Genomic DNA, 12,975 nt, shown 5'->3' on the forward strand with positions numbered 1-12,975 from the left:
AACTTCAGTCAATTCGTTTTTCGTGTATAAACCAAAAACGGAAGTCACGTGGTCTATTCCTTTTTTGGAAGCGAAAGTAACCGGTAACACTTTCAAAATAAAAGCAACTATAGTTAACGAGGTGATTGTAGACTAACTATAACGTTTTTTAGTGCAACTAAAGTAGCACTGGGTGTGAAAAAAAAACAAAAACACTTGAGTTAACTGAAATAAAAATTAAAACTAATAAAATAATAACTCTGGCTGTTAGGGAGAATTAAACATTTGTAAGACCATTGGTGACCTGTAACTTCAGATTAAGACAAGTGAACTAATTTTATATGTAGCTTAGGATAGCAGGTAGCCTATTTATTTATAAATTTCTATTATTTAATTCACATTTTAGTTTTGTAACATATTTCTTGCTATGTGGAAGCTCAACCAGCAGAGGTCACTCTACCCCCTTCTGTGCACCGACTCTTTCTGAACAGGCAACAAGGGTTTGACCTTTTGACTTGTGTTTATATCAAAGAGAAGGCAAGCACTGCTACCAACAGAAGCTAATCACTGAGTTTGAAGGGTGTGCAGAACTTCACGTGCCTTCCAGCTCCTCTTTCTATGGCACTATAGCTGCTAAAAACTCTCAGCTTCCACCATCTACTGTTACTCCTTCTGTGTCAAAACAAAACTCTTCCAAAACAAATCTATAAAGTTGTATACTTTTTATTTTCATTCGCATTTTTCTCCAGTGTAATATACTTATTATGTTAGTAAAGTAGATGAAATATTTTTTATGCAGCTTGTAGTTCTCATTAGTTATGTAGACCTACTTGTGTGTGAAACCTAGCCTTACTCAGTCAAAAATGATCTCTAGCTCTGGGACTTTCAGATCTTTTAGTGCTTTTTTGGGTTTAATTCTGTTTGATGAACCACCAGGGAAAGGCAGTGCTCTGTACTCTTGGTACTTGTGTAAAGTAAAATAAAAGTGAAGTTAAATCATTTAGTTTTGGTACTCTGGTACTACCCTAGTACTCGTGTCAGGGCCTCCCAGAGTTTCCCCAATACCTGGAGGATGTGAGCCTGTGCACTGTGTGCAGGGTTTAAGGACTGATGATAGTAGCAAGACTGGCCCCAGTCACCTACCATCACTCTCTCTTCAAATAAATGCTGGACTGGCAGGACACCACTCCTTCCTCCGGCACCATAAAAGGGCCTTTGTTGTCACTTTCAGATATTTACATCATGGTTTATGGTAAGCCACATCTTTGAATTGTGGCACTACTTTTGTGGAATTGGATGATGTCAACTTATGTCTTTAAATACAAATGTACATCATAATGTACAAAGGTACAGTGAAGCAGGGCTCTGCATTGCAACTCTTTCTCTTGCATATATGCCCTTAAATGATTTACAAGCATATTGGGTCAGTGAAGACTAAAACCTACTGTAAATGTTATAGTCAAGTCAAGTCATCTTCATTTATATAGCGCTTTTAACAATGTAGATTGTTTCAAAGGAGCTTTACAGAGATTTTTTGTGTCTGGACCACCACTGTACAACCATGTTCACATTGCATAGGCCTATAAATGAAAAACACATCTTTAGAGGAGGCTTGATTTAATGGGTGATTTTCACATGGTTTTTACTCGTTTTATTAACATAACAAAGTAAATATCATTTGAAGTAATATTTGACGTTATATTTAGAAAAACAAAATCTACAAGAGCTAACCCCTCTGTTGATTGTGTGTCTTATATATACTGTAGCAACAACAAAACAGGCAGTCCATGTTTGGGTGGTGTGACAGGATAGCACAGCAGCCATTCTCCGAAAGCCCTCTGTGATGCCTTGGTGATGTGAGAGGGTAGTGGGAAAGGGTGGCACAGCAGTGTCGAATCCTCATTGGCACAGTTATTCAGTCATGCTGTAAGAGATTTCCGGAGAGCAAAGAGATAAAGACATAAGACTATATTGGATACAACTAAAAACTAAAAAAAATCTGTGTCAGACAATTGAAAGATTTGCAGTTGAATTTCATGCCCCATATTTTTTGGGTTTCAAAAACAACAGTGTAGCTACAGGAATACCAGAGACTTGAAAAAGTAAAATAGAGACTTGAATATCTTTCAGCTTCCCTGAAGTCATAAATATGACAATCTTTTGGTTTCCCTGAAAATAATCCTAATAATACTTTTTTCATTAATACATTTTTTTTTAATCCAAAACTACTTATTCCTACAATCACATGAAATATGGACAGATATTTACTATGACACTGTACTACCAACATATTAATGTAAGTGGGAAGAAAGACAACTGTATAGGTCAATATAGGCTGGATCATGAAAAAGGAGATATAACATATTGTCCCACAAATTGAAGTAAGAAAATCATGATCTAACCGTGACAAAAATCAAATTGTAGTCAGTCACTTTGTTTTTGCCATACTTAACCATTTTATAAAAGCAAAAGCTCAGTTCAAGCAGGATTATGTGTCTATTATATCACAGTTAAGGAGGTTGTCAGCCCAACATGAACAGTGCCCCTTAAGTATGATATAATAAGTGTATACTGAAGCCTGAAGTGAGCTATTGCTTAGATATTAAGATGCCTGAATACCAGGACTCTAGCTGATCATGTTTCTATCAATAAGAGAACAATCGGCCTTTGTTTTTTAGTGAGCATCTTTATACCATTTGTTCGTTCAACCATCCGACTGCTGTTTCCTGTTTCTATGGTAATGTTTACTGTACTGTCTGCATGCAACAGTACAGTAAACTGTTGCATGCAGACCAAACCCCCCCCCCCCCCCCCCCCCCCCCCCCCACACACACACACACACACACACACACACACAAGCCCCTTTCACACAGAGATTCCGGAAAATACACGGATACATTGACCCGGGACTTGACCCGGGTTCGTTTGATTTTGGTTCATTCACACTGCCAGTGATTTTCCGGAATCAGAGAGCGCGTTCACACACGACCCGTGTATGTCCCGGAAAGACACGTGACATCGATGTGACTTGTAATGTCTCAGCAGCGTCTTAAGTTTGCTTATGAGCTGCGATTTCTCTCTCTCGAAACCACGCTTGTGCATTTATTTCTCTGATTCGATCATAAAATTGCGCATTACGTACCGTTTCACAGCTGGCGAACGATCCCGGCTTCAGCGTCATCACTACGACACGGCATTATTACGGCTTTTGTTCACACAGCGCGCGGTCCGGGACTGAACACGGCAATGTTACTAGGTCCCCAACCCGGAATCGATCCCGGCATCAAACCCGGGTTGTGTTTGCGTTCACACAGAAGGCGTTCCGGCAATTTGCCGGCAATTTCCCGGGTTCAATGCGCTGTGTGAAAGGGGCTACACACACACACACACACACACACACACACACACGCACACAAAAACACAAACACATACTTGGGATGAAAGATGAACCAAGTGCATTAATGCATTTTGGAAGGGCCCAAAATTGTGGTTCACTGTCTCGTCAAGCAGGACTGTGATGTCTGAATATGCCTCAGCGAAGCGCCTCTCAGCCTGATGACGTTCCGTTGCATCCACAAAGGGATCTCTACCAAAGACTGATGCTCTTGTTAGGCTGGCGTGATTTTCTTGGTCATACAAGTCAGCAGCCTGACTTGCAGTTGGAAGCTGATCTGCAGTGAGCTTCACCCTGCAGCCACCTTCTGCCAAGAGATTTGGAATGCCTCTACCTGGGGAAAAGATAATTGTTTTGAGTAGGGACAACAAAAAAAGGACCATTTCATGCATATGTGTGTTTAACCGGATTTATGAAATTAGTCACTACAAGAACATTTCCCAAGTCCATTTTCCTAACCTACCTCTAGATAGAGAAAGTGTATTGAATTAATCCCAAATGGAAAGTCCGAACTTATAGAAAATTGCTGGCATGTACGTGCAATTATGACACAGGATGGATCCTAATCCTACTCAGACCTGTCAGATGCTGATTTAGATTTGGAAGTTGTAAAGAATGACACAAGTTGGGACCATCTTAGTAGCTCATTATGCTCAGGCACTTATGCTCAAACACACTAACACCCCGAAGAAATGTGTTTGCGTGCTGTGGGAAAAAAATGTATAAATCCTCAAATACCTGAAACTGAATGGCTATTCCATGCGTCAACAAAACGCTGAAGTCCAATATTGGCAATCTGACATGACAGGTTTGACAAGCAGAAACGCACAGTGTTGTCTTCCATGTTTAGCCTCTCCTGATTCACGAGATTGATGATTGCCGACTTTAGAGGATAAGTCACACGGTTGTTGACCTCAGGCCACACACGTTCAATTCTGTGGTTCTGAAATAAATAGTGAAAAAATACATAAAATAGTTACATAATATACATTCTGTGAGTACTACTGAGGTTGATATTGACTACCAGTTATATACAGCGTGTTAGCCTCGAAAACCCAGCTGTTTTCTAACATCGATTTAGCTATCCTCATTAGCTAGGCTCCTTACATGCTTACTAATTTTTTTTTTTTAGTTGGGTTTACGACATTGACAGCATTGTGTTGGACAGATATGTGTAGCTGTGTTCATGATGGACACAGATATGTGTAGCTGTGTTCATGATGGACACAGATATGTGTAGCTGTGTTCATGATGGAGTGGAAGAGAGAGAGGGACAAGCGAGAAGATGTGTTGCGCAAATGCGCTACGCCGCTCTGCATTTAAATACGATTTAAAAAAAAAGATAATCAATATGTGGTGGTTAGCATTGATATTGCGGCGGCCCGCCACAAATAAATGAACATATGGGAAACACTGACATGCATTTTGATCTATTTTGTGGTTTCCATTATTTATCCATAGCCGCTTATCAGACTGTGAATTTTGAAAGTTGAAATGGGTAGATTTGTACGGTGGCCGAGAGGTGCAAAACAAATCACAATTACAAAAACAAAATAACAATTCAGAAAACACAACGACAATTTAGAAAACAAAATAACAATTCAGAAAACACAATGACAATTTAGAAAACAAAATAACAATTCAGAAAACACAATAACAATTCAGAAAACACAACGGCATTTCAGAAAACACAACGACATTTCAGAAAACACAACGACAATTCAGAAAAAACGGAAAAGGTAAGTATATTTTGAGAATGACGTACTTATCGCTGAATGGACGAGATACCTGTCAATCAAGCCAGAACCGGAATCAAGCGATAGAGCTGGTAAGTCCCGCCCCTTCCGCAAAACCCCGCTGGACCTCAAAGTTGAAAAACCGTCAATGCAAGTGAATGGGAGAAAATAATTATTTTCTGGTCCCGTTTGAATTGTGCCATGAATGTGAACATATGTTGTCTGTGAATTTTTTATATAACTTTTCGTGTAAAGAATGATACAATTTAGCGGGTAGAAGTTTGATACGGTTAGACTTTGTGTGAGAGCACTTTGTGGACTACAACTCTCGACGCGTTTGAAACGTCAACACCACTAGCACACGGACTAGCTCACGGATCCCGCTAAACATGGCTGTGTCTTTGATGCACTTCATCGCCTTCTTTCAGGGAGAGGACAAAATCGTTGAAGTTGGTGAAAACCACGGGTAAGTCAACTTTATGGGGTGACGTCACATAGGCGACATGTAGTCTTTCTCGTTATGTCTTTTCCACAACTGCTAGCTGAAGAATCATACCATATACTGTCAAACTCGTAACATGAAAAGTTCTATAAAAAATTCACAGACAACATAGGTTCACATTCATGGCACAATTCAAACGGGACCAGAAAATAATTATTTTCTCCCATTCACTTGCATTGACGGTTTTTCAACTTTGAGGTCCAGCGGGGTTTTACGGAAGGGGCGGGACTTACCAGCTCTATACTGTCTGGAAGTACCGGTAGAAACAAATCGTACCCATCAACGTGCCAAAGATAGTTCGGTCCCATGGAGTGATAGGTACGCCCAGAGACAATTTATATGAGACATGCCACTTCCTCAATCCTCAATACAACTGTATAAGGAAAACCCGTAACGGCAAAGATGGCGGTTGTATGCACATGTCCCGCCCCTCCCGCTGGAAAGCCAATCATCTGCTTTTAACAGTCAGCAGCTGACCACTAAGGAGCGAATGCAGAGTGACGTGACATAACTGCCATATTCAACCTGTGCTTCCGCGCTGTGGCTGGCGCTGAGCCAAAGACGGACGCGCTCAGCGCTTGTCATAGGCTCTATCACAACTGTTCAGTGTTTTAACCACATAATGTTTATTTTAGGTTTCAGACATTTAAATACATATAATTGTTTAAGTGCTTGGCACAACACCGGCATTCTGGATAGAGACGTAAATGAAGTTTGGTGTCGTGAACGTGAACCCTTGCGCATGCGTAGTAAAGGTATAACCTGTGGGGAAAAAGGCATTTTAAACCTTATTTTGGGGCAAAGTCATCAAACTTTTTCAGCGATTTTTATCATATTTTACTGCTGTTTCTATACATGCAGTTTTTATGTCCCGGTGACCAGTGAAAGTGCAGTTCTGACTCTCTGCCCATTCATTTAGATAGGAGCCTGGTCTTGTTAGTCCGAAATAGCTGCCCGGAGGCGTTGCCAAGATGGCGGCCGAGTGGCACGACTTGCCTAAAAGGACTTTGGTACGCCTAACGAATCTACAACGTGTCCTTGTTCTGTCCCTGGTGGGTCGAGTTCTTGCAGCAGCCGCATATGTCATCGCGTTTAACACGCAACTTCTGCAGAGAAGTAGGCTACTAACCACGTTGTCCGGTAGCCGAACAACTGTCCTGGTCGACGCAGCTTTTAATGTAGTGGTATGTCGAAAAATGAAATAAAAGAGCATTGCAGTGAACGAAGGCTTCTTTGTTGGTGTATTTACTCAAAATGAAGCATAAGAGAATATGCATAACAAAAGCTCAAAACATACAATCTCAACATGTATATCACTTTTTTACAGTAATGACCGTTGTACACATAAGTGACTTTAAACATTCCATTACACTAGAAGGAAAAATATGATCAACAAGCTATTTAACACTCTCTCTGTGCAGTTCTCATGCTCTAGCTAGCCCCAAAATGACGTGTGACAGCTGGTAGTAACACTCTAATCTCATGCTTTTTACAAACTAAATATGACTGAAACAACATCATGTACTCTCATACACTCATTGGCCCTCATTTATCATTCTTGCGTAGAAACGGGCGTATATATTGGCGTAAGATTATGCTTACACTCCTCTCATCGCCTGATTTATGAAGCTGTGCGTACCTTTGAAATCCAGGTGTACGCAATACCTGCCCTTGATAAATGCCGCGGCTGAAAACGATCGTCATTAGAATAACACGCCCCTATATATTCAAGTCTCCGCTTCCCCACGCCCTCATTTTACGCCACGGACACACGGAAGACGGCAAAGAAGAGAAACTTCTTTGAGAAAGAGAAAGCGAAACCAGCTAGTGGAAAGAAACAAAATTGATTTCTAGATTTTTATTATTAATGACGCTTATTGTTATTTAGAAGAAGAATGTCGTTATTATTATTATTTGTATTATTATTATTATTTAAAAGAAGAAGAATGTCATTTTTATTATTTTGTCAGTCTGAATTATTTTTTTGGTCATTGAAAGCCTTTCATTACTAAACCCAGTCCGTGCACACCTGCCGGGCCTAACCCTGGCCTATCCATCGTTTCAAAGAATAGTACAACGGCGTGCGCGGCGAGTATAAACGCCTCGTCCGTTTGGGGAGGTGCGCGCGCAGTCTGCGGAGACTCGCGCTGCGGAGCCAGGCGAAAGTATCAACAAGGCTTGAAACGTCAGGTAAAGCGCACAGTCTCGCAACTTAAGGAATACATATGCCTACAATTCAAATGCTTTGGTAAAGTCACACAAATTAAACATTGAAGTCCATGTTGCACAAAAATAAACACTTAAGTTTATAATTACTATGTTGTTGTTTTTTTACAGTGGGTCATAATATATCATATATTTTAGTTTGTCAGTGCGTTTTGTGGTGTTAGGAATTGTTTTTCTGCGCATTCCCGCACTCAAAACGTGCGTACACCACCTCCTGAGCTGGCGTAGGATTTGAGCGTGCTGTACGCCAACGTCCATATTGATAAATCTCAAAGTCACCGTGGTTTTGGGTGTACGCCAGGTGTACGCTGGAAATTTGGTGTACGCACTTTTGATAAATGAGGGCCATTATGACCAGTTATAATGAATAGCGGGCTATTGCGCTAATCGCGAAACACTCATGCTAACCATGTGCTCAGGCATACTAAACTCATGACACACTATTAATATAGTAAATATTATGTGGTATGTCGCCAGCATGTCCACAATCACGGCACATGAATGTCCTTCTTCAAAGTAAAAGTTTAATGTGTTCTATTTTTGCATAGCAAAACAAAGTTGATCACAAATTTCTTGATTGACAGGTATCTAGTCCAATCAGTGATAAGTACGTCATTCTCAAAATATACCTACCTTTTCCGTTTTTTCTGAATTGTCGTTGTGTTTTCTGAATTGTCGTTGTGTTTTCTGAAATGTCGTTGTGTTTTCTGAAATGTCGTTGTGTTTTCTGAATTGTCGTTGTGTTTTCTGAAATGTCGTTGTGTTTTCTGAAATGTCGTTGTGTTTTCTGAATTGTTATTTTGTTTTCTAAATTGTCGTTGTGTTTTCTGAATTGTTATTTTGTTTTTGTAATTGTGATTTGTTTTGCACCTCTCGGCCACCATAGATTTGTCCAACTTGATCAAAACAGCACTATTTAAAACTTTATTAATGATCACACCACACCAGCCATTGTTGCATTGTAACATCTGGAACCAGTCCAGCAAGCATTCCTTTCGGATATTTCTACAGTCCAAAGATTTGAACATATCTGAGTATGATATTAATTTAGCTTTCAATCAATTTAGAATATGCATATGTGAAAATAACATGAAGGCAAGAAATACAGTTTGATCTGGTTTGATGTATAGACCTTATGTAGCCCCGCCCCTTTTTAGGTCGCTCGTTGTCTTTTGACTTCCGGTCTGTATTTTCACCGCGAGTTTGCGTGGTTATGAATGAACGGCTCGTTTTCAAATCTTCCCGGTCGACTGACATTGGTTAAGTCATCTGCTTTAAACATTACAGTCCTCATGATAACTTTCGTTAACTTTATATTAAGTAAATCCTCTTCAAAAGTTAATTACTCCAGGACAGAAATGCCATAGAAATATACAGAGCGACCGCAAAACGTAAGTTAAAAGACAATATTCTAAAGATGGCGGCGCCTTGGTTTCTCTGACGCATAAGGTCAGACGCGTTGCCAAGGTGATGCGCCGGCCCGGCTGGAATCAGGTTGTTGCGCTGTAGGGTGCAAACTGACCTCGGGAGCAATTGCAATTTTGTAAATAAAAATGTTAAGGTTTCCTAACGAAGAGGGAGACAGCGGTATTCAAATATGTGTAGGCTATCTGAGTGATATCCGGGGTACAGTGTTTCCCATACATTTATTTGTGGCGGCCCACCACATTATCAGCGCTGACCGCCACATATCGATTTCTGTGTTTTTTTACTATTTAAGATGGGAAAATCTGTATTTGACTGCAGAGCTGCATGCAGCGCACATTCGCTCCCTCTCTCTCTCCCGCAAACACATTGACAGCGGACCAGTCTGTGTATTGAATGGTTAGTATCATGAACAACGCTACACAGATCCATCCAACACGCTGTCAATGTCGGAGACCCACCTTGAAAAAAAGTAATTAGCAAGCATGTAAGGAGTCTAGCTAAAAAGGAGAGCTGTGTCTGTTAACCTTATAAAACCCCGCCGCCGTCACAGTTTCATTCTGTGGGAAACACAGTGGTAAATCAGACACGTCGGTAGAAAAACATTCTGGTCTCAAATTTTTGTTCAACGGGTCTGGTAGTGTGACCTTATCACATTTCAGTTTGGCCAAGTAACGTTTCTTTTCTTCGACTGGCAAGAAATACTAGCTAATACTAAGGTTATTTACTTGGTTTGCGGAAGTCTGCCGGAAGTTAAGTTTGGGCCAGAGTAAAGCACATGCGCAGTACCGTTGAAAGCGTCTATAGAGCTGGTAAGTCCCGCCCCTTCCGCAAAACCCCGCTGGACCTCAAAGTTGAAAAACCGTCAATGCAAGTGAATGGGAGAAAATAATTATTTTCTGGTCCCGTTTGAATTGTGCCATGAATGTGAACATATGTTGTCTGTGAATTTTTTATAGAACTTTTCATGTTACGAGTTTGACAGTATATGGTATGATTCTTCAGCTAGCAGTTGTGGAAAAGACATAACGAGAAAGACTACATGTCGCCTATGTGACGTCACCCCATAAAGTTGACTTACCCGTGGTTTTCGCCAACTTCAACGATTTTGTCCTCTCCCTGAAAGAAGGCGGTGAAGTGCATCAAAGACACAGCCATGTTTAGCGGGATCCGTGAGCTAGTCCGTGTGCGAGTGGTGTTGACGTTTCAAACGCGTCGAGAGTTGTAGTCCACAAAGTGCTCTCACACAAAGTCTAACCGTATCAAACTTCTACCCGCTAAATTGTATCATTCTTTACACGAAAAGTTCTATAAAAAATTCACAGACAACATATGTTCACATTCATGGCACAATTCAAACGGGACCAGAAAATAATTATTTTCTCCCATTCACTTGCATTGACGGTTTTTCAACTTTGAGGTCCAGCGGGGTTTTACGGAAGGGGCGGGACTTACCAGCTCTATAGAAAGAAAAACACATACCTTTGTTGACTTTGTTTGTAAATATGGTGGCCTTTCTTGGTCCAATCTGTACCCAGACAGCTTGTCTTGTACAAAGAGAGACAAGAGGAACTCTTTACCATGGTCGACTCTTACTTGATCCCATAGTCCATAGTTGAGAACTGCAGACTTACTTAAATATGTAAATAAAATTATATATATATATATATATATATATATATATATATATATATATATATATATATATATATATGTGTTTAGCAAATTCCACAATCTAGTAAGTAAGAGTCAAGGATTATGTCAGGCTGGTAACATTGGTAGGTCATTCTAATAACCCTTTACACAGTTCATTAAAATGCATAAACAGGAGAAGGGGTAAAAATGCTAACATTGTATCTTACAGTTATAGATGTCTGTTAATGCTGAAGTACACATTACTGAAGATTATGGCACATACTCACTTGTAAACTTCATCATAAATGGTGAGGTTATTTTTAATTGGCATGGTGGAGTGGCCAACCAATTTACCACTGTAGCCATCTATGGCTACGACGTATGTCACGCCAAACATGACCATCTTCTCGTTCTGGTCAATACGCAGTTTTTGACCCATGTATGCTGCATGGTAGGGCATGGGATTCAGGTTTCTTAATCCCTAAAAAGGATAATACAGATGGATGAACACTGATAAGACACGTATGGTCGTTTGACATTAAACAAGCAGTTCACATAAAACACAATTCAGCCTGTTTTTTACTTACATGATATGTTATATAGCCATCAAAATACTTTCTGCAGGGTTTGATGAGGTTGCTAAATATTTCTGCTCACTCTGATACAATTTACAATGGGATACTTAAAAGTCATATAAACAAAACATGACTGCAAACCTGATTCCAAATATATTTGGACCCATTTTATAAATATATTTTGACCCAATATCCATTTTAATGTGATTTTCAGAAGCAAAAAAATATATAATATAATTTTAGGCTAAATTGCATTCTGGATAACCCAAAACCTTTTGTGCCCCTTAAAATAGAAATTAATTAAATTGATATTTAGCATACAAACTACAAATGATATAATGGACATTGTTTTGAAGAAGTCCTGGATTACTAACACGTTTCTGCTTTACTGTCTATCACAAACATATACACAGAAATTATGAGTGAGAGAAAGAAATATGATCAAGGATAAAATTTAAAATAAACCACAGGATTTCACAATTAAGAGCAAAGTGTAAGGCATGTGGAATTTCTGTGAAAACATACTTGACTGCGTGCCCTGTGGTATGGCGGCTGGACAACACGTAGTGCAGCTGCAACACGTTGTTGAGAGGCATGTACGCCTTTGCTGGCTAGATACCCAGCCATCATCCGCCGACCATACGTTGGTCCTGTCTGATAACCTCAAAATACAAGTTGTTGTTAAGCTCATTAGTTCATGCCAATATTTATAAATTTAGTAGTATCAGCCACAGGAAAATACGTAGTAACTAGGCTACTGAACAGACAGAGTCAAAAGCTCTTAATGGGTCATGGTAGATAAATACTAACATACCCTGCATGACAAGTAAATGTAGGTAAATTTTGCGTGTTATATACCCTTTATCTTAACTCACCTCTTGAACAGCTTGCACTACTGCAGCTTCTAGCTGAGTGTTGGACACTACTTCCTTCTGCTTTAGATTATATCTGAGACAGAATTTTTTTATATTATGTATGGAACCACCCTTTTCCAAGCCCATGGAGACAAAGGTAGAAGAAATGTCCTCATATGTGCTTCCTTGCAGCCTCATGTCTTTTATTGTCTTCAAATGACTTTCAAGTGCCATCTTGTGGGCAGCAGATGTACTTGTTTTGTACCCTGAAATAAGGAAAAATAAGGATAAGGATAAGTGGTGCTACATACTCTACTATTTACAAAACATTTATTCATTTTCATTCAATGGTAAGAAGTCTATCCTCACAATCCTCTTTAACATGTACAGTTCAATTTCCTCAAACTGAGAAGACCAAAGCAAAAATATTTTGTAGGTAAGGGACAACAGGCAATAACATGCACAGCAAAAAAAGGTGTGTTCCATCAGCTCTGTTTCTATTATGCCACTTTATCTCACTCCCTGGATAAATATTGGCTAATGTTTGGAAAAAGCATAACAGAAATAAGCAGAAGGTTGTATTCAGGCTGACTGAAAACAGACTGAAACAGACGTGAAAAAAAAAACATAAAGACGGAAGCTAAAGCCT

At 39.7% G+C, this 12,975-nt stretch overlaps 1 protein-coding gene across 1 annotated transcript; it reads right to left on the minus strand.

Moving 5' to 3' along the window:
* Positions 1-1,582: 1,582 nt before the first annotated feature.
* On the minus strand, positions 1,583-12,586 carry LOC307156338 (uncharacterized protein). Its single transcript, XM_079867631.1, has 7 exons — positions 12,348-12,586; positions 11,998-12,126; positions 11,185-11,378; positions 10,745-10,895; positions 4,112-4,316; positions 3,412-3,707; positions 1,583-1,903 (listed from the first exon to the last, which is right to left on the minus strand). Exons 1-7 carry the CDS (start codon positions 12,558-12,560, stop codon positions 1,895-1,897), a joined length of 1,197 nt encoding a protein of 398 aa, XP_079723757.1. The 5' UTR covers positions 12,561-12,586; the 3' UTR covers positions 1,583-1,894.
* Positions 12,587-12,975: the final 389 nt, after the last annotated feature.

This window comes from Squalius cephalus (assembly GCF_949319135.1).
Source record: "Squalius cephalus genome assembly, chromosome: 3".
Taxonomy (NCBI): domain Eukaryota; kingdom Metazoa; phylum Chordata; class Actinopteri; order Cypriniformes; family Leuciscidae; genus Squalius; species Squalius cephalus.

What these genes read in the sequence shown, in the direction of transcription:
- LOC307156338 (XM_079867631.1), bottom strand. Translation starts at nt 12,560, where the DNA reads ATGGCACTTGAAAGTCATTTGAAGACAATAAAAGACATGAGGCTGCAA. An exon ending in ATTTATGATGAAGTTTACAA is followed by an intron (nt 10,896 to 11,184) that starts GTGAGTATGTGC and finishes TACATATTTAAG; the next exon opens with TAAGTCTGCAGTTCTCAACT. An exon ending in GAATAGCCATTCAGTTTCAG is followed by an intron (nt 3,708 to 4,111) that starts GTATTTGAGGAT and finishes TCTTTTCCCCAG; the next exon opens with GTAGAGGCATTCCAAATCTC.